The 21,466-nt window shown below is 30.9% G+C and overlaps 1 protein-coding gene across 4 annotated transcripts in view; it reads left to right on the top strand.

Moving 5' to 3' along the window:
- The window catches only part of LOC123703101 (laccase-4-like), a 101,445-nt gene that overhangs the window by 41,663 nt on the left and 38,316 nt on the right, over nucleotides 1–21,466 (top strand). For all 4 annotated transcript variants that reach the window (XM_045650984.1, XM_045650986.1, XM_045650985.1 and 1 more), the window contains exons 2-6: nucleotides 3,353–3,418; nucleotides 13,467–14,089; nucleotides 15,100–15,257; nucleotides 15,656–15,799; nucleotides 20,977–21,175. In XM_045650984.1, the coding sequence (XP_045506940.1) occupies nucleotides 3,364–3,418; nucleotides 13,467–14,089; nucleotides 15,100–15,257; nucleotides 15,656–15,799; nucleotides 20,977–21,175 (1,179 nt within the window). In that variant the 5' untranslated portion in view covers nucleotides 3,353–3,363. The remainder of the gene's footprint in view (nucleotides 1–3,352; nucleotides 3,419–13,466; nucleotides 14,090–15,099; nucleotides 15,258–15,655; nucleotides 15,800–20,976; nucleotides 21,176–21,466) is intronic.

The following is a 21,466-nucleotide window of genomic DNA, read 5'->3' as shown; positions in this document are numbered from 1 at the left end:
ACTTTTCATCAAAGTGGATGCAACTTAGAACCTCGTTATACCAATGTGTATTTGTATGCAAAAATTAAAAACAGGATGTTTCTTCAATATGTAATTATACGCTACAAATTACCATGAAATCATTATAATTTATTATTTACAATGCTTAATTCAAGAAACCCAAAATGTTTTACGGAATAATCCTTCAAAAATCACAAACACGCATATAAATTTCAAATCCCCGTAACTTTTATCAGCTGCTTTATAAATTTATTAGCAAAAAGCCGTGTTGTGATAATTTATATGAACAAGACAATCTGATAACGTAAATCCGAATAAAATGGACGTCATTGACACACTTAGTCATTTGACGTAACATGTACGAGCAATGTTGCGGGAATATTCTGATCACACGAGATATTGCCGCGATTTCGAAACGATGTCGTTTTTGTTTGTGACGTTTGAAGGTTTCAGAACGTTGTTAAAATATTGTTGTGACTTGTATTTTTTTGCGAGACATACAAATATTTCGTAATAAAATAACAACTGTAAGGTCGTTTTTATTTTGATATATCGTTTAAGATTTGTTTGTTATAAATTAATTAAAATGTATTCCAAACCGTAATTGATATGAGTATATTAAGCACGATTTATTTTAATTTAAATGCCCTAATATGTACTTACATAATTACGTATTGTAATGGACTATAATGTTAATGTCTAATAAAATAACACATATCTATTAAAATGTCGCAGCAATTGAAATTAATATCCTGTTATTGCGCATAATTAACCATAAAATGATACTTAATGTATTCTACGTGACTCTAATCAATAAATGATCATTGTGGATTAGTAGAGCAAACATGGTTTTATAGTGATTTATGGTAGATATATGAAAATGCAATTCTATTGTTATTTGTTAGGGTTATGAAAAAAATCAAGAAAAATATTTTATTTCTTTTTATACTGTATTATTACTGCAAACACATTTTCATTAATTTAAGCATTATTTGAAATTTTAAATGATGTACTGTAAACCGACAATAATTAATCAAATAAATAAATAAAAAGGAAATTTCCAGAATAAGACGCGAGGTCATTCAACGGAACGCGATGCATCTCAATCATGTGACTTTTGTTTTTGTGACATTCTCAATTTATTTACATAATAATATTATGTTACTGACTATTTAATTTGCAATGTTAATTGTTGTTATTTTAATAAATTTACATAATTGCTTGTTAATGAGATTAGAATATTATATAATAAACTGACGGACGGATAGACAGCGAAGTCTCAGTAGTGGGATTCCGTTTTATCCCTTCGGTACGGAACCCTAAAAATGATTAGTTTTGATATAGATAATTTGCTTACCTTAATCTCAAAGCTTCTCATAAACATCTTAACAATGTATTTTAGTGTTTACTTCCTCATCCAAAAGCTTGTCCTTAGATTTTCAATGAAGACTAATACACAAACTAAATGTCGTGACTAATGAACAAAGTTGTTCAATTACTAAGCTAATTGCATTAAATAACGTTTAACATCATACATAGTCTAGTGATATAGGTCTCCACGCTAAGTATTAACCGTTGAATTGAAGTAGAGCGTTACTTACTGATAATAAGTACTTACGATTTCAGCACTTTTTATAGCCGGGTAATAATAATAATTAATGTCTGATGCTCGACTGATTGGAGAACTGTTGTATGCAACGGGAATGCTATATTTGGATGTGGTTAATAAGAGAAAACATGCCATAATTATAATGGTAATTTATTTAAACGTATTATAAAATACAAATATTATATTTATTTTTTTGTAAATGTAAATTAACTAAAATATGTTCGTATACGGACAGTACAGACAATGCCAAAATAAAAAAAAGAAAACGCTACAAATTGAAAACCTTCCGTCGTTTTTGGAACGTCGGTTAAAAAGGATATACAATATACATTGAAACGAAAGCACTCTCATTTGCCTCCAAAAAGCTGAAATTTCTAAAAATTCTTCCACCGTCAATGCACGTTTTATATAACCCATGTTCCAAATTTTAGCTTTCTAGTTTTAAGTACGTTTTAGGATAGAATATTTTATAAAGAACCTTGTATTTTAAATATAATTTAAGATTATTTTGTATGTCAGTACTGTGTCCTTCATTATTTCTTCTCTGGGAGGAATAAAACACAATAAATTACAGTGATTAAAATGTTTGAAAGTAAATGTAAAGGTCAAAATAGTATATAAGGTATAGTACTCAATGCAGCACATCATTACTTTCTGGTTTGTCGTTCTCTTCCATTAAACTGGTCGAAAACAAACAACGATCACTATAAATAATTATATCACTCTATAAAAGTAATAGTAAAGATTTAATAGTAGATGAGACCTATTGAGGCTTCATTGATATGGGACAGATATATTTCTCATCTATTTCACTGATTAGTTTTTTTTTTCACGTTTAAATAAGTCATCAGCTTCAGCTTCAATTGGATATTTTCCTCCAGGAATCGAAGCCTTCCTTCTATGATCTCGCTATACTAAGGCAGTTTATAAGAATCAAGTGGCACGTTCTAATAATTCTTTCACCTTTCAATAATCAAGGTCAGAAACTCAGAACAAGATAATATTTGCGTGAAGAGCAAAATGACGTAACTGTCATTATCCGTTCGATCGGATTATCGGATTTGGTTGAAGCGATGACGTGAGTCATTATACTGAATGTCTATAGTACCTAATTACTGTCCGTGACGTGTGTATGTTTGAGTATATTGAAATAAGTATAGAAATATTTGATGGATAGTAAAACACATACATCAGTATAATTAAAAATATTGTATTAAATTTTAGATGCTGAAAACAAGATTACCGTTATTTTTATAACTATATTTTTCTATATTTTGTACTCCGTTGAAATTTCAGTTGGAACCTTTAAATAGGAATTTTATACAGTAAGGAACGAGAAAATCTTATTGCGTTTAATGTTATAAAATAGTAGGTAATAATATGTAGATCGATGTTGAACTTGAAAACCATAATTTCACAATATGGGTATTGGGTACGTTGTATAAACAACAAAATTACAAGTACTCATCGAAGAAATTATTATTTTTTTAATTCTTATGATTAACCAAAGGTATCTAAATTTAAATTGAGGATATAAATAACACGTTTAATATATAATTTATAGCTTTAGTTTTAAAAGCTTTCTCTTAATTATTTGTTAAGTAGGTATTGACGTCATTAGTTAGGTATGTTATGTCTGTTCAGAGTCCTCTCTATGATAGCTTTGCGATTAAAAAAATGAGGGAAATATGCAAAATACTGTATTTACTATAATATCTTAACCCAATTATATCTTTGTTTCAGAATTCATCAACATGTGTCATATATTGGCAAAAAGTGTTTTGTTTTTGGCGTTAGCTGTTAGCATATGTAAGTATATTAATGTAACTTGTATAATAAATAATAATAAAGCTTAAGTATTTATTATTCTATCTACATACAAAATTTCAACTAAATCGGTTTAGTTGTTTTAGTATGATGCGCATGTTGCGCAATGATACAAAAAATGACAAGGTCAAGGTCAGATTGAAATTAAATTAATCTAGTCTAAGCCAGGAAGTTAACTTTATCTACAAGATTATTACGGAGATAGAAGATTTGTATTTTTGTCTTTAACGAATGAACTCAAAAACAACTCTATCAATTAAATTTATATTTTTAATTTTACTACTAGCGGTCCGCCCCGGCTTCGCTCGTGGTACATATTCACGTTTTCTCTACATAAGAACCATCCTCGAACTTCAAGGAATATTATAAAAAAAGAATCCGTTCTCAAGGTATGCGCTTACCAACACATTTTGGGATTCATTTTTATATTATAGATTAATTTTTTTATATAGATTAGAAAGCTACCTCTTTACTGAGTAAATATTTTTTTATCAAATCAAAACTCGTTATTGTAGACTATACTATACAGAGAAGCGGTTACTTTTTTCATAAACTCGGATACAATAATTATAATAATATTATGATAAAAGTTTTAAAGATTTGTGTAAATAGAGATTTCGTTATCAACACAGTTTTACAAATAAAGATTCAGAGATTACAAACAAACTGAATCCTGAATAAGATAAGTGTAGATTATTCAATTATACATTATTGTTATAATATTTAATACCATGTTTAAAAGACATTTATTTTGTGTATGCTTGGTTTTTTAAATATTTACTATTCAGGAATATGCAAATATATGGTACGAAAAGTATAGATTTTTGAACGTCACAAGTCTATTATTTACAAAAAACAATAATGCCTGACAAATATACACGTAAAATATTTCATGCATCACGCAGCGTTAGCTTGAAAAACAGTTTTACGGTAAAAAGTGTGAAATGTATTTGTATGGTTTTACATTTGTATTTTATTGTAAATAAAGGCTAATGATTTTGAACGCATTTTGCAACGCGCGTACATACGTTTTGGATATTAATAATTTACTTTAGCTATAAGTGATAAGTTATACTGATACAGGATGTAAAATTTAGAATAACAGTTTGTACCTAGAAGTCTGTAACAGTACATTTAAATCAAACGAATATAGAGCTAGAGCAAGAGCATTGTTTCGTGATCTTTTAGTATAAACGAAAACTTGCATTCAGTATTGTTCAGTATTAGAACATTGCATAGAATCTTTTCGAACGCACTAAGAACAACGAAAGAACGCTATAAGCCGGTTTACACTAAAACAATTTTACACAGTGAGTTAGAAATTAGAATGAGCATTCGCTCGTCTGATGCACCGGATGCGGACCTACGAAAATCTGTTCTCAAGAACCCTGCCATTGATTTTCATGCTCTTGTGACTGATAGCTAAATATTGTTCCATTTCCTTCCTCACATGCATTCGAAATCCATCTTATTTCAATACTCCAGTGGCCTGGAAACGGGCTAAGTCCTGTCTAGATTTGTACCAACGCCAAATAAAGTTGGACAGGCAAGCTTGTAACATTGCCAGCTATCTGCGCTCGATATCCTGCGAAATTAGAATTCATGCTAGTTGAAAGATGACGGGTTAAGCTGCGATATCGTATATTAAAAACGGATCCGATTTAATCTCGTAACGGGTAAATTTTTTCGCTGTGTGCAAAAGCATTGCTACGCTCTTATAGGTTGTAGTGTGATGTTATAATATGCCTTCATTGATAAATGGACTATCCAACATTAAAATTTCTAGATTCATACAAGTAGTATCTAAAGTCAACGTGTTCAAACAGACAAATAAATTATTCAGCATATTTATAAACAAATAAATATAAAGGTGATGCTAATATTCTTATGGTACGTTCTAAAAAAACATATTACCAATTAGACCTACACCTAATATAAGCATAATGTTAGCAATTAACATTAAATTAATGTTAATGAATTAATTATTACTTAGACAGATATTTGACGCTAGTTTAGACAAAACCTTAGAGGACAAAACACTTAAGATCCCTAAGGTCTTGAATATCGTTACTATAGACGTTAATTTGAATTATAAATAACGGTAATTAACCCCGTTCATGTAACTTTAATTATTCTAGGTCTATAGTAATAATTAATATGGTAAAAACACATGAAATTATTGTATTGTTACTCATAAGAGTACAAAGTTTGAATTAAATCTACTCCGTTTAAAGTGGATCAACGAATCAGTAACATACAAACAAATAAATATAAAGGTGATGCTAATAACATCATGTTGAAGACTATTGCTAACTTTGCAAACGTACCAGAAAATATCGTCATTATTTCTGAAAGATTTAGAGTGTAAATGCACATGTTAAACTTATTACATTCCTCATTATCGCGCCAGGAAATAAAACTACATGAACATAGCCTTACGTAATCTGGAGTAAAACGCACAAAGTTAAAAGTTACTAGCAAGTTCTTTCATTACGCGATAAAATGGTAAAAAAGGAATTTTGTGAGATTGCGAGCCAAATTTGCCATACATTATACCGACAGAATGAGCTGAATATATTTCTTCATTACGTGGATGAAGGAAAAGTAAAATAAAGTAAAGAGAACAGGATTTTTTGACTGTCTAGATATATGTGAGATTAATTCTAGGAAGATGATAGATATATTAGGTTAGGTTACCTATTGTCTAATGTTCTGTATTTTTTTCATACTATGTATGTACATATATGTATTATACACAATTTTTTGTTCTTTGATTGCGCGGACGATGCCGCGGGTGGAAAGCTAAAGTTTGTGAGGGTGGATGTGTATGTGTGTGTTTGTTACTCTTTTACGCAAATACTACTGAACAGATTACAATGAAATTAAGCACACCTATAGAGAGTAACTTGGATTAACACGTAGTATAGGTTTAATCCCGGAAATACTACGGGAACGGGAACTATGCGGGTTTTTCTTTGAAAACGCGGGCGTAGCCGCGGACGGAAAGCTAGTGATTTATAAGTATAACACAAATAAAACAATGCAAATAATACAAATAAAATAGTCATTTGATTATATTATATCTAATTTGAAGTCTGCAAGAAGAAGTTGAGGAATATTTTCCCAAACAAACGGGTTTGTAAAAACATATACGCGAAAGCAGTTAAACTAATTTCAACTCCAATAAATTTCATTTAAAATTTAAATGTTATTTAGATAATGTAGATATTATAATTTATACTTTATAATATGCCTTTTTCCGTTTTACGGGAACTCTAAATAAGATTATTAACCGGACAACCCTATAATTAAAGAACCAATAATGAAAATGTATATATTAATTGATATGTGGCAATAATTAACGATTTATTACAAATAGAAATTGCATATGAAAGTTAAGTACCCGGTGGTTATAAAAATAGCATTTGCAATTAAAAATATTTGCTTACTGTATAAAATATGAATTTTAATATTATAAATTATAATGAATGGCTTCATTAATTATTTGGAGAACGCATTCAAAGCCTTCTCACTATTAATTATATATGAATTCAATCTGGGTGTTAAGTTGCTAAGACTTCTGCATGTCTAGACGAGCTTTCATTTCTATGTCTAGACTTTAGCTTATTGGTTTCGTTATTTATTTTAATTATAAAATATTGTTGGGAGAAATATCCGAAACAATGTTGGATTTTAAGCTATTGCATAGCTTCTATCGTGGGCCTTGAACGCGGGGATAGAATCGAGAAATTCCGTAACGAAAAAACCTCACGCTCCCCACTCCGACGGGCGGCAGTCCCCGAGTGCCACACGTCGTTTTTTATATAAATATATACTATAAATAAATATATAGGACGGTTCGTAAAGCTCTATTATTTACTTATTGATATTCTGAAACTATTATGTTTACGTATTTAATAATATTTGTATGAACTCATAATGGAAGGCACTGTTTTCTGAGACACAGGCAACCTATTTCTGAAAACAGAGTAAAATTATGAACCGAATAATTTTTATTTTATTTTTTTATTAATGAAATGAATTGACCAAGGTGGCTTATTATTTGATTTTTTACGGTATTTTATCTCTACAAGCATTGTTCTTTCCTTTTGTTGTCCTTTTTTATTACAAGTATTTTATTAAATGGTAACATATAAACGATGCATATTTATCTTTATTCTTACATAAAATTGTGCAACTTTTTTATCATCAGTACTTTAGTGAAATCCGCTCGATTATCTTAATGCTACAGAATCCTTTCATATGTATATTGTATAAGTACGATCAAGATATGACTTTTGATAACTAGGTTTAAGGTTTAACCAAACAAAAGCAAAATTTTTTAGCGTATTCATTATATTTATTGTAGCGTTTCAAAAGTTATTGAAAATTATCCGTTCTACAATTGCTCTACAACATCGGACTAGAAAATGTTCATAACAACAACATGATGGACATTCGTTATAATTGTTTAATTACTAAACCTACCTACTACCTACAACCTACTTACTTAAATACTTTTTCTTTCTTTCCATTTTCAGTAAAACGGTTTCCTTTAGAAGTAAAAGGATTAACAGCATGAACTAAATTCGGAGAAATTCCGAGTTAGATTTGTCGTAAAAGTGAAATAATTTATAGCAAATCCTTCTACGATCGAGTAGTTACGCTGGCGTCGCGTCGATTGCGAAAAATAACACATGATTGACAAGTCTTGATACTTGCAATATGTTTGATTTAATAATTTAGAGCTTGTATGCTAATATTTTGAATTTCGTGTGATTTATGAGGATCGTAAATTTTGTGCACATGTTTGTTTCTTAAATATGTTGTATATGTGCGAGGTGATAAAATTATAATATGATGGATGTAGTAGGTAGTTGTCATTAAAGAAAAAGATATGCAATGTCTAGTTTTTGTTTAAATATTCGCAGATGCCAATTCGTTTCGGACTTGAATGCGTAAGATATGTTTACAAGCAAACAAACAAAAATACTTTATTGTGCACCAGGACATAAAAATTACAATTATTTATACTTAGTGTTATTTATTACAATTTTTTTCTACAAAATGGGTATTGTGTAAACGAAAAGAACAGATTTCATACGGTACACAAAAAATCTTTTCATTCCACGTCTTTGAATATTTTTCGTTTCTTGTCGTGTGTACGGATGCCAAGCATTTAAATGCAAAACTTAAACATTAACATATTACAATCAAACCGTCACAGAAACCTAAATATATTCGCTGTTTGACCCACTTTGGCCTGCCACCACAAACGGCAGGTCAGGAATGAAATTTGTGAGAGTTAGCTGAAGTTAAAGACGAGGCAAAGTTTCTTGGACCAATTTCAACGAGACAGTTTGCGATACAGTAAAAATAGAGAGGTAAAAACCTCATTTATATGATGCTACGATAGTAGTAATATATATATTAAATCATAGTTATGATTTATATTCTTCTAGTTTAACCTATTGTAAAATACTTCGAATCTTTGTGTAATTATCAAAGGTATAGTAAGGGTTTACATCACTCTTTGATCAAATTAAATACCATCATCTGCGAGGGTCTCGTAACTTCCGCGCAAGCGTGATCCAATTTACGCAGGGTCTCATAGGAATCTCATTCGTTAGCGGTATTCAGTTAAAACTTTTGGAAACTGTTACGTTGTTTACACATACCGGTAAGTAGATGGCGCCAGTTAGATCATGGTTTGTTGAAATTTAGTTTGTTGTTTAATCTGGAATTTATGTTAGTTGTTGTTTCTTTGGTTGGATGCCATAAGGCGCTTGCAAATTTAATGGAAAAACAATTTAGTTGCATGCATGTTAGACCACATTATTGCTTAATGTTTTAGATGTAGCTAGCAGTTTCAATCCTTCGATATTTGTTTCATCTCTCATAATAACATCGTAGTTAATGTTTGTAGTTAGTTCTAGTAATTTTTAATGCGCATAATGATTTAACTTTTTCGATGATCTAACTCGAATATAGACGAGCTTTAGACATTTGAAGTTATTTTAATAACATTATACTTGCATTAGGAGTTTTTCCAAAAATGAAAATATTTTTTAGTGTTTCCTTGAATGGGATAGTGATATTGCATTATGGGTTTCGTTACTTTTTGAGTAGTGAAAACAACACACACTAGAACTTAAATATTTCCAATCAAAATAATGATTTTTATGATAGGATGTTCAAAACACAAATGATAAAGTAGGTAGATTTAAAACCATTTACCTTTGCCGTTTACCGTTTATCTCTCTAAAACACAAACTTAGCTTGCTAGTTTCGTCTAAGGCACAATATAACTCAAAGTATCAAAACGGATAAATCCATCAATATAGAAGATGAATGCTACGATTAAGTCGGACAAGCCTGTACACGCCTGATTGGTAGTGTACCGACTGCGACACGACATCCGATGGAAATGTGGGTATTCAGTGTTATTTTGTATTCTCTATGGTTTGCGATTTTGGTCGGATAGACTGTCGATAGAATGTTTTGTCGTGCTACAGTCAAAACTGTTTATTTAGGGATAGATTTATGAAACTATTACTGTGCTATTACCACCTATTAATTACTATGTCTCTGCGTGGTCATAATTTTATTTGCTTGATGATAAGCAATGAATATTAATATCGGATTCTGTTTCATTATATACTTAATATGATATTCGAGAACACAAAAATGCGGAATCTGTTCATCTACCTATTAGGTTATAAAAAAATACTAAATCAAACAAAACCGAGCAATTAAACTCATAAATCACACGAGTAGATTACACAAACAAGGACCAGTCCTAAAATTATTTCCATAGAGATCACATAAAATTCTCGACATTCAACATGTCGGGATACCTTCGTCATAACTCTGTCCACTTGTCACCCGTCCCATCCAAAATGCAATCAACTTCAACGTTCATCAATGATTCATCACAGCTCCAAACCAGGCCATTACCCAGTGTTTAGGCCATAGCGTGTCGTAACATTCAATCGAGACCTTCGCATCAGTTGAGCCGAAATTGAGAAGGATTATTGAATTTAGCCGGCGCTCGAAATGTTTCCTTTATTGAACAAAGAGATCGCTTATAATGGCTTTTCGGTTCGTACATTCCAGCTATTGTTGAAATGGTATAACGTGCTGGTAATTCAGGCTTAGGACTTGCTTTTATAGGTGGTTATTTCGTGAGATTCGAACAAGTTCTTATATGAATTGGGTTATACGCGATCGCTTTTACCTACCTATATAACTATATCTTTATCCCCAGGAAATCTGTTATAATAATTTATGGAAGTAGCACTATAATGCTGTGATTTATAAGAAGTAGGCATTATCTTCTTCTTGTAAATGCTTATGGTATAAAATTACATTTCTATGTATATTTATAGGGATAGATGTTATTCATAATCTTCTTCGGTAAAAGGCAAGTCAATATCAATCTTCTGTACCTCGCCAGACTGAATTTTTTGTCTATATTGCTGATCACTCATTTAGAACGTTCACGCGCTATTCACTGTACCAAAGTGACGGTTATTATTTTATACTTATTACGCTTAAATATTTATGTATTACATTGTTTTGCGCTAAAGTAATTAAAACATTTCGCTTATACATTAAGCAAGTATTTAATCGGTAAAAACTTTTAGGATATTAAATCGATATTGTGTTCATAACAAAGGTTTATCCAAACCTATGTAAACAAACTACCCTATTACAAATAGGATCGTTTATAACGCTAACTATTAATCATAATAATATAAAAGCAAGGTCGCTAGGGATGTATAACAGTTTCACCTTTTTCAATTTCGCTCAGGTATTTTTGACGGCCTAAATGAATACCGTTTTCAGTATGATACCTTCGTTAGAACCCTTATTATGGAAACAATTTGGAAGGTGACTACGGCTGCTGTGAAATAATTTTATAAACATAAAAGCCGAAAATCCTTGTGTATTTTTGGGTGCTTGGAAAGTTTTGGTTACCATCCCGAATATAAATATGTATTGATAGTGTAGGTTGAGTTAAAAATTATGTTAAAATATGCATAAGTTAGTTGTTCGCTAATTGAGGTGATAAATTACGCGATGCTTTCTTTAGTCTATAGTCTATTAGACAATAGAGTAATAAATTTCCAAATTCGTCAGTATAGTGCCATGCGACAGCGTAGGTATTATATTGTGTACCTAATTAAAAACGTTAAGTTATTGGTAAGAACAGAATATGCAATCCCGTGTTCCTACAACACTCATTATTCTTAATTTCAGTAAATCAAAGTATCTAATTAACTTTGATAAAATTTAAGCCATTCAACCATCAAACTCTATTAACATAATTATTATTTATTGCAAAATATTAATCATAAAGGTTAAGTACGTTCAACGATAAATACCTTTAACAAGGTCGTATGCTAATACAAATTCGAAAACCGGAGCGTGATCTATCATCTTAAGTAATTTTCCATCAATAATATAATCCACTTACCTGCGTAAAAAATATAAATCGATTTTGTCTCGATGTCTTACTAAGCTGCTAATCTTGTATTTTCCAATCTATTGTTTGTCCAAAAAAGCCCGTTAATTAACAACCAAGGTTGGTTATGCTTAACACGGACCATTCATTTTGTTAACCTTTATAAAATTGTTAATTTGTCTCAGATGTCGTTTATCTTCCAGACAATTCATCCAATTATGACGATACCTCATACTGTCTGGACTGAAAAATGCAACCGACAGCTTGACTCTAATTTAATTATAACGCTATTAAATAAACCTTTCAAAGTTCTCCTAACGTCTCAAATAAAATGACCGAAATGATTTATCGCTTAGATTCTACGAAAAGAGGCATTACTGTCGGATACTGTTTAATTTAAAATTTTACTCGTGATGGATTTAAAAGAAAATCTGGCTTCTAAAGTAGCTTCGTAATATATCTAGATTCAGGGCGTCAAGCTAAAATCTGGATGGATTATGGAAAATTGCGTTTCTGGTTATATTGAGCTGTGGGCCAATTTTGCTAGAGATGACTGATTAGCTTTCCGCAGCATGTGGGGGAATTACGCGCAGTGAATAGGGAATGGAAGTCAGACAGAAATGTGTTCAGAGCTCATGTGCCTGCAATAAGACATGTGCGTCTGAGGGACGTGGGGAAGGGAATAATAAAAGTATTAGAGCCCTTAAACAACTCATTTGGTCATTGGTAGGAAGTTAAATTGAATTTGAAAAGTTTGGAGTTTCTCGTGTGGTTTTACAGGACTGTTATAGATTGAGAAGTTAAAGGGATAAATTTTATATTTAATCAATTTTGTGCAGTTAAAAAACGATACATTTGAGATAATTATGTCATTTCCTGGTATTATGGTTTGCACTTTATAAACTGCCGCGAATTCATTTTATTCATCAATCTTGGTGTAACAAAAAGCATTCTGCTGTTTTTGCGGTAATCATTGTAATTATAATAAATGGTTAGTTTCGTATCATAACTTAAATAAATAATTATCTAGGCGACATTGTTAAGGATAATTAATATTAACTTGTTCATAGATAAATATTGAAAAATAACCATAATAAATAAGATAAAGTCACGTAGCCATTGGCAGATATTTATCTTATGATGACAATAGTTTCTTAGAACATTATATAAATGGATTTTACGTGTTCACAACTGATTGAAAATTATTGAAATAATAAGACGTTCGAGTGATTAACAACGTGTATTAAAATTAATGATCTTTGAGGTTATACTGAGTTACAGCTTCCTAGTATTTAGTAAGCAAGTTCACGAGTTGACTAAGAGGTCATTAGGCAAATAATTGTGCAACAAAATATGTTATTTAACTGCTATTTTTAAGTTCAGTTGTATTACGAAAACTTGAATTGTTGGAAACATTATATTATTTATATTTCGCATAGTATTATAAAAACTTCAATTACCTATCTTCAAAAAACAAATAAAACCTCCAACACTAGTTCCACATGTGTATTTACGCTAAACGATTTGTTAAGATATTTAATCAAATTAAAATCTTTGTTTCAGATGCAAAAGGAGTCGTCGTACAATCACCTATTGAAACAACGACAGATATTGTAATAGAAACAACGTTAAATGACCAAATTGTAAAAGATAGCGCAAGAAACACAGACACAAAAGAAAATGATACCAAACAAATAACTGCTGAAGAATCGCCCGACATAAAAGTCCTTGACGATAATACGCCTAAGGTATTAGAAAGTGCATCTAAAGTTCTGTATCCAATCGTATCTAATGAGTCCTTTAATGACCTCAAATACCAAGTGAGGAGAAGGAATACATCAACAGTTGCAGCACCGAAAGTACAATATAATGAACCAAAGAAAACTATACCAACTGCCAGGCATATGGTGAAGAAGAATGAATTCAGAGCTCATGTGCAATACGATGAAGTTACAGGAGAATTGATTAGTGGTGAACATCCCTGTCTAAGAGAATGCAAAGAAGGGGAGGAGCCAATGATATGCTATTACCATTTTAACTTGGAATGGTATCAGACTATGAGCAAAGCGTGTTATGATTGTCCGTACAATGAAACAGATTGTGATAGAATTGATTGTATACCAGCGGACGGTATGAGCAGGCCGCTTACTGTGGTTAATAGAAAAATGCCCGGACCAGCTATAGAGGTTAGATTATTTTCGTCTTAAAGTCGTTTAAAATAGGCACATTAATTATCTTCGTTTGACGCAAAAGTTTTTGTCAGTCATTTTGTGTTAATACGCGCAATTAAACTGATGTATGTGATATCTTAAAAAAAAAAAACAAATAAATAAAGGAATAGCAGACGTTTTTATTGATAAAATGTATATATAAATGCTTAAGATAACGGCTTTATGTCCTAAAATCAAAATAAAAAATAAATTAATAGCCATTCATATAGTCAGTATCGTGTTTAAAACAAAAACCTATTAAATAAATAAAAAAACTTGATTCATAATCATAATGTTGTGTGTAGTAATCAACTTACTTTTTGTGCATTTAAATAATGAGTCTGTCAGGAAATGTGTTAAAAAATTTAAGTAAGAACTGCAAAACTGGTTAATAATGACTTAAATGTTCACTCAATTAAAGCTTTTTATGTGTACAAAGTTATACTGTGGTTATATTTCATTTATGACGCATAGTGTAATGATCCCGGTAAATCGAGAGAGTACAAGAAGAAGATAAAGCCTATAATATGCAAAACCATGCAAGGACGTCCTTGCATGGTCCATCCTAATAATTGTAAAGACGAGATATAAAAATATGTACGTACAACTTACTGACTTTACACTCGAGATAATTATATTTAATTTGAAGTCTGAAATAAATTAACAATAAATTAATTCACAGTTCAAATTATGCAGGCGAATGAATAATATTTAAGTAAAATGAAAAAAAATATTTTTAATAATTTTTATCGTCCATTGTTCAAATTCAAGTGCGTTGCAAACAGCACGTATTTAAAACTATTAGCATTTCTACACTTTTTGACAAAAAAAAACTTTAAAATTTTGTTTCTGTTTTTCGTATTCATTTAAGGTTTACTTTCATTATCATTAAGCACGTAGGTATACTTTGATAATAGTTCAATGAAATTATAAAAAATAGCTAAAGGGTTCGCTTTATTTCTTATTTTTGTATCTCTTTTTCATAGGTATGTCAGCACGACCGCATTATAGTAGATGTTGAGAACGATCTAATGACAGAAGGTACCACAGTACATTGGCACGGTCAGCACCAAAGAGGTACACCTTACATGGATGGAACACCTTATATCACGCAATGCCCGATTATGCCGGAAACTACTTTTAGGTATGATTTTTATGGTTTTAACTTTTAGTATTTTTTTTTATTGGACGTTTAGTTTAGAGGTATTGTTATTATAAGACACTCATCTCGTCTTTGCTATTTCGATATGCTGCTTATTCTCACTGTTTTTTACACGTTTTCCACGATGGTGAAGTAAGGTTAGGGGAATTACATCTTCATTTATTAATTTCTGTATATTTACAATACATATTAAGATTATGTAACCTTTCAGGCGGGACTGGATCACGTCAGAAGCTGGCACGCTCTTCTATTACTCCCGCTCGATATACGTACAAATCATCGAAGTTACGGTTCTTGAATATCACGCCTTGCATCAGAATGTTTTCCTGGTGAAAAATATACAGAAGAACATATTAATGACATGATAAACATTTTTATAGGTACCAATTCAACGCATCAGAAGCGGGCACGCACTTCTGGCACTCGCACTCGGGCATGCAGCGCGCGGACGGCGCGGCCGGCGCGTTCGTCATCCGCAAGCCGAAGTCACAGGACCCACATAGAGATCTTTATGATTATGATAGGTAAGTGTTATATGTAGGTAAAGTATATTTAACGCGTTCAGGTAAAGTATAAGGTTTGACGCGTCAGAATTGTAGGATTACGACAGGTAAATAACTATATAGGTACTGATGCAATGTGACAGAAGATGGCACGCACTTCTGGCACTCGCATTCTGCAAGCCGAAGTTGCAGGACCCGCATTATCTGTATGATAATGATAGGTAAGTGTTATTTATAGGTAAACTATATAGGTTCGACGCGTCAGAATTTTAGGATTACGAGAGGTAAGTAAAATTATATAGTAGTAAAAATGATATTGCGAAGAGTAAATATTGCTAAAACTAAAACAGGAAAGGTTTGATTTTTTGTTTTTGTGATTAAACAAAAAAAAATATTATCTGGCTAAAAAATATTTTTCGAGTAGAAAACTGCTTCTTTACCGAGAAACATAGGCGACATTTTAATCTGTTTTTTAAATCCGCCAAAGTCGGAGTGCGAGAGTGACAAAATGAAATCAAAGTCATTTTGCCATCATAACTTTATTTTTGTTCACCCAACTTTAATGATCCTTTTTAACTCTCTACATATAAAAGAAATGTAGAACTAATAAACTCATGATTTTCATGCATGGAGGATAGCAATAGATCCAGTTGATTTGATGTGCAAAACCATCCAACCATGTAAATTGAGTGCCACTTGCAATCCTTACTATATGTAGACTGACAGACCGAATAAAATTATGAACATAACATATAGTGGAAAATAAAAAATATAATGTAAAGAACTTTAAAACATGTTTGGATGAGATAAACTCCTCAAATAATATATTAGGTATATTGTCACCGTTCCTAGATAAGTGACAGAATTAAATATGTCCGTTTGAAATGGACTAAAATTGAGTCATGGAGTCGGGGTTATATAAAAAATTCAGGCACAGATATAGGTAAATATAGGCTTATACAAGCGTGTTAATAATTTAAAAGCGTTTTGAAATTATCTTAAATATACCTAATTATAAAGTACACACGGAAAGAAATACTGAAAAGATCATAAGAAATAAAATATGTATGATTTTTATTGTATCATAGCAATCTATGATACAATAAAAATCGTACTCAACTCGAAATAAGGTGTTTCCTGATTATCTGTGCGAATTATGTGGTTTATTTCTGTGCTATCAATGATATTAATTGAAACACAGAAACCAGATCTATACATATTATAATAAATCTGTAGAAGGGTCAATTCTGTACATTGAAAATATTGAAAAAATAAATACCAGGGGGTGTTACTGGATCGATACCAAACCCAAATATTTAATTAAAAAATTTTTTGTCTGTCTGTCTGTCTGTCTGTCTGTCTGTTTGTCTGTATGTGAAGGCATCACGTGAAAACTAGCGGTTCGATTTCGATGAAACTTGGTATAATTATACCTTATTATCCTGGGCGTAAAATAGGATACTTTTTATCCTGGAAAAATACGTAGAAAAAAATTAATCTTAATTTTTCAGTTTTATCCATAGACGTTGTTCCGTAGAACCGCGAACACACGTTGCGTATTATTATAGGCCTAACCGTATTTGGGAATTGGGTCCAATAGATATTTATAAGATGTTATTGTCAGAGGTCTCAAAATGGAGACATAAACCATCCACGCGAAGACCGACATCCGCGCCGCGGAGTCGCGGGCGGAAGCTAGTCTATAATAATAAATGTGTAAAGACTTTCAGAACATATCTTAATAATTCTTGTTATAGTATTCAGTTAAATTCCAAATCTATATTTTGTGGTTTGCATACGTAAGTATACATAAATTACAATAAACAATTTTTTTCAGTTTGGATTCGAAAAAATATTATGAGAAGATACGATACGCCTATAATCTTGTAGTTTTGTTAGAAAATATGATCAAACTATCAGATTATCACACTATTGAATAAGCGATCTTAGATATTAATCTCTGAAACGATATCATTTAAGAAGTACCCCCTAGTACCTACTATCGTTTACTGTATTATATATATCTATAATCTACATAATATATCTTGCATCATATTTTAACATTGTTACTTTTGTATATTTTCTCTATATCCATACTAATATTATAAATGCGAAAGTAACTCTGTCTGTCTGTCTGTTACTCAATCACGCCTTAACTACTGAACCAATTTGCATGAAATTTGGTATAGAGATATTTTGATACCCGAGAAAGGACATAGGATAGGTTTTATTCCGGAAATCCCACGGGAACGGGAAATGCGGGTTTTTCTTTGACTGCGCGGGCGATGCTGCGGGTGGAAAGCTAGTATAAAATACGTGCATAATATCTATGTGTAAGTATAAAATTCTCATGTCACAATATTTGTTACTCAACTAATTCGAATTATTTGTAATTTTTTTATTATAGAAGAGATAAATATTTTTATTTAAGAGATAATTATTTATATTTATCTTTACCACGAATACCACGAAGTCATGGGTATCCTGGCAGAACAACGTTCGCCAAGTTTGCTAGAATGAATATAAAAGAAATTATAAATAAAAAAGAAAAAAACTATTTTTTTAACGATTTTCGGTTTATTGGACTTTGTCCGTCTCCTTAGTTGATTGTTTTAACATTTTAAAATAGTTTCATTAATCATGAATTTACAAATAAGGACCCATACATGCGTGGAGCCGGGGTAAACCACTAGTTTATATAATATGTGTTAAACACGTGACGTTTATTTTTATATATTATTTAAATCATTCATGTTCCGTTATTATATACCTAGATAGAATAAATTATGTGTGGCCTACGTCAATCGTTGGTAGGTATTTCATATTTACATTTTTTATAGATATTTAAGATTAGAATATTTGGATTTTTAAATTTATAACTATATAGGACTTTAATGTGACATGGAGAGGTGTAAATTTAATCTTTATAAAAAATAATCGCTAAATCTAGGTAAGCGCAAAACTCGAGAACGGCTGAAACCGATTTCGTTAATTCTTTTTTTATAATAATCCTTGAAGTACGAGGATGGTCCTTATAAAGAAAACGTAGACATGTACCACGGGCGAAGCCAGGGCGGGCCACTAGGGTGTAATAATTAATATTGTTAGGACTTAGGTATACTTAATAGTCATAGGAAAAAAGATTTGTTATTTATTTATCGTTCGAATCTAAATGGAATGGTAAAAATGTAGGAATGTAAAAGCTTCAATTCACATAAATATCATTGTGCGAAATACCATAAAAATCTCTTTATAGTTTTTTTTTGACAGCGTTTTTGTAAAATTTATGTCGTAGGCTGTATTTGTGCTTTGTGATCAAAAATTCTACTTTTTTTAATATGGGTCCATTTGTTATCTGGTTAGCATTGAAAGGTGAAAAAACGTTAAATATAGAGGTACGTATATAAAATAAATAAAAATCATTAAGTAGTAGAAATCAATAAATTATTTATTAATTTTGTATAAAAATACGTGTTAGTACATCAACGTGAAAAAAAGTGTAAGAGAAACAAAGTTCAGATCGAAAAGTTCTTCGAATTAACTCTTAGTTGCAATTAAAGATTAATAATAGACTAGAAACTTAATAGTTTCATAAAATATGTGTAATCTATATAATTATAACCATATCGATTTTTGATGGTAATTTTTGATACACAAAATCTAAAAAACAATATTGTCATTAAATTACGGGATTTCTACACTAAAAAATGTCAAAAAACATATCAAATTACTGAATAACTTTTATAGTTGTTTGTCTGAATTTATATTTTCGATAACTGCTAATATAAAACATCAAATATGTAAAAATGTATAAGTTATTGGTGATCAATGGTTTTGACTTATTTTTAACCTCAATATACTGCCCAAAATTGAACGCAAATCTTCAACATTAAGGCGAAGGTTGTTCCATATCTAGTGTACTATAAATCTATGTACTAATAAAGAACTCACGTGTATCACATGCAATACAGTACCGGTTTGCTAATGCTACTAACCTTAGCTCACGTGAGTATTATAAATGTAAATTGAATGGCAAATACGGTCTCGTTTATATGTATTAATTACGATTACAACATGGTTAATTATTGTTATAGCTTGTGTTGGATATAAATCATTATTATGTAGTGTAAGAGTTGGTTTTTATTCGGTTAAACGTAACTGTGACGTTGTTGAAGTATTAAGGATTTGATGGATCAGGATGTATGGTTAATTGTTTTTATATTTAAATTTTCCTTTCTAAATATGTATTATATACCTAATATAAACTGCTCTATGTCAAACGATTCAATAATCATTTATAAATAACTTGAAAAATGCACATCTTATAAGAGTAGTTTCTCACGTAGATTGAATAATTTCTTTACTATTATGAGTAAAAAGATACATAGGTTTTAAGCACTCCAAAAGTGGCACATCGAAATGTGGCTAATTAGCTTAATTAACTTCAGTCGCTACTTTTTCGCTCACGATAATTGAATCATACCATCTTATTTTGAGTTTGACGTCTGTTTGTGTTCTGACTGTGACTGTGTGTGTTCGTTAGTAATTAGTATGCCGTAAACTATTTACAAATTTTTGCTCACAAACATATATTACCTATTTAAAACTAATAATAAAGGAGGGAATAATTCAAATAAATAAACTGTTGCATTTTAACGTGCTATGCACGTGAGCAAGAGCGCGGTTAGCCAATTAGCTTTAACTAGCTTTATCCATACCACAAATAATATAATACTAAACTATCCGTACTCGTTATGTATTATTTAACAGAGTTGTTTAGTAGTTTTGTTTTATTTTCGTTACTGCAATATATAGCTTGCAATCATTATATTTTTGATATACTGTTTGTGACCGCACCTTTGTTGTACACGTTTATTTTTGGATGATTTAATAATTTTTCGATGAACTTCTTGGATGGCTTCTTCTTAAATTAATTTGATAGAAGGAAGAATGAAAGTTTATTTGAAGAAAAAATAACTATTGTGTCTACAGTTTTTACGAAATACATTAAAAAAAAAAACCATTATATCAGTATTTAAGTGGTTATTAATTATTATTAAATTCCAAAAATTATAGTACCATCCTCGTAGTATCATGACTGTATATTATTTTTAATTGCAATTTTTCTAAACATATCTTAATTATTTGTGTTATTCTTTTCTTTCATATGTACAATAAATCATTCATTCATATTATAGATCAGATCACGTAATGCTGATCACAGATTGGATCCACGAGCTATCTGTGGGCATGTTCACGGACCACCACCACTCCCTCGGTGACAATAAACCACCAACTCTGTTGATCAATGGTGTGGGCAGATTCAGATACTTTAACGATACGAATAAAGCGGCGAAACCTATGTACATGAAGACGGCTAGGTTTAATGTTGAACAGGTAAGTTTGTTTTTATTATTAGGTTAAAAGAAGGTTATAAGTATTTGTTGATATTGCAGGAATTACTTTTATTATAGGACAGGCCATTGTTCACTATTCTGGCTATGTGCAATTTAGTAAATGTTACAATGTGTGTTGTGGGCCACAACTTGTGGTGTTGAACTTTTGAGTGCCAATTGAAATTTTAATAAGATTTTCTTGTTTTTCCCGTGATTTTATTGAAATCGGAGAATTACAAAAAATTTAGGACCTATTATATAACTTCTAAGATTCTAGCCTAAAGATTTTCGA

This window comes from Colias croceus, chromosome 25, assembly GCF_905220415.1.
Source record: "Colias croceus chromosome 25, ilColCroc2.1".
In the NCBI taxonomy this organism is placed as follows: Eukaryota; Metazoa; Arthropoda; class Insecta; order Lepidoptera; family Pieridae; genus Colias; species Colias croceus.
The sequence above is the reverse complement of the archived record's forward strand: the minus strand, read 5'-3'. Positions and strand labels throughout refer to the sequence as shown.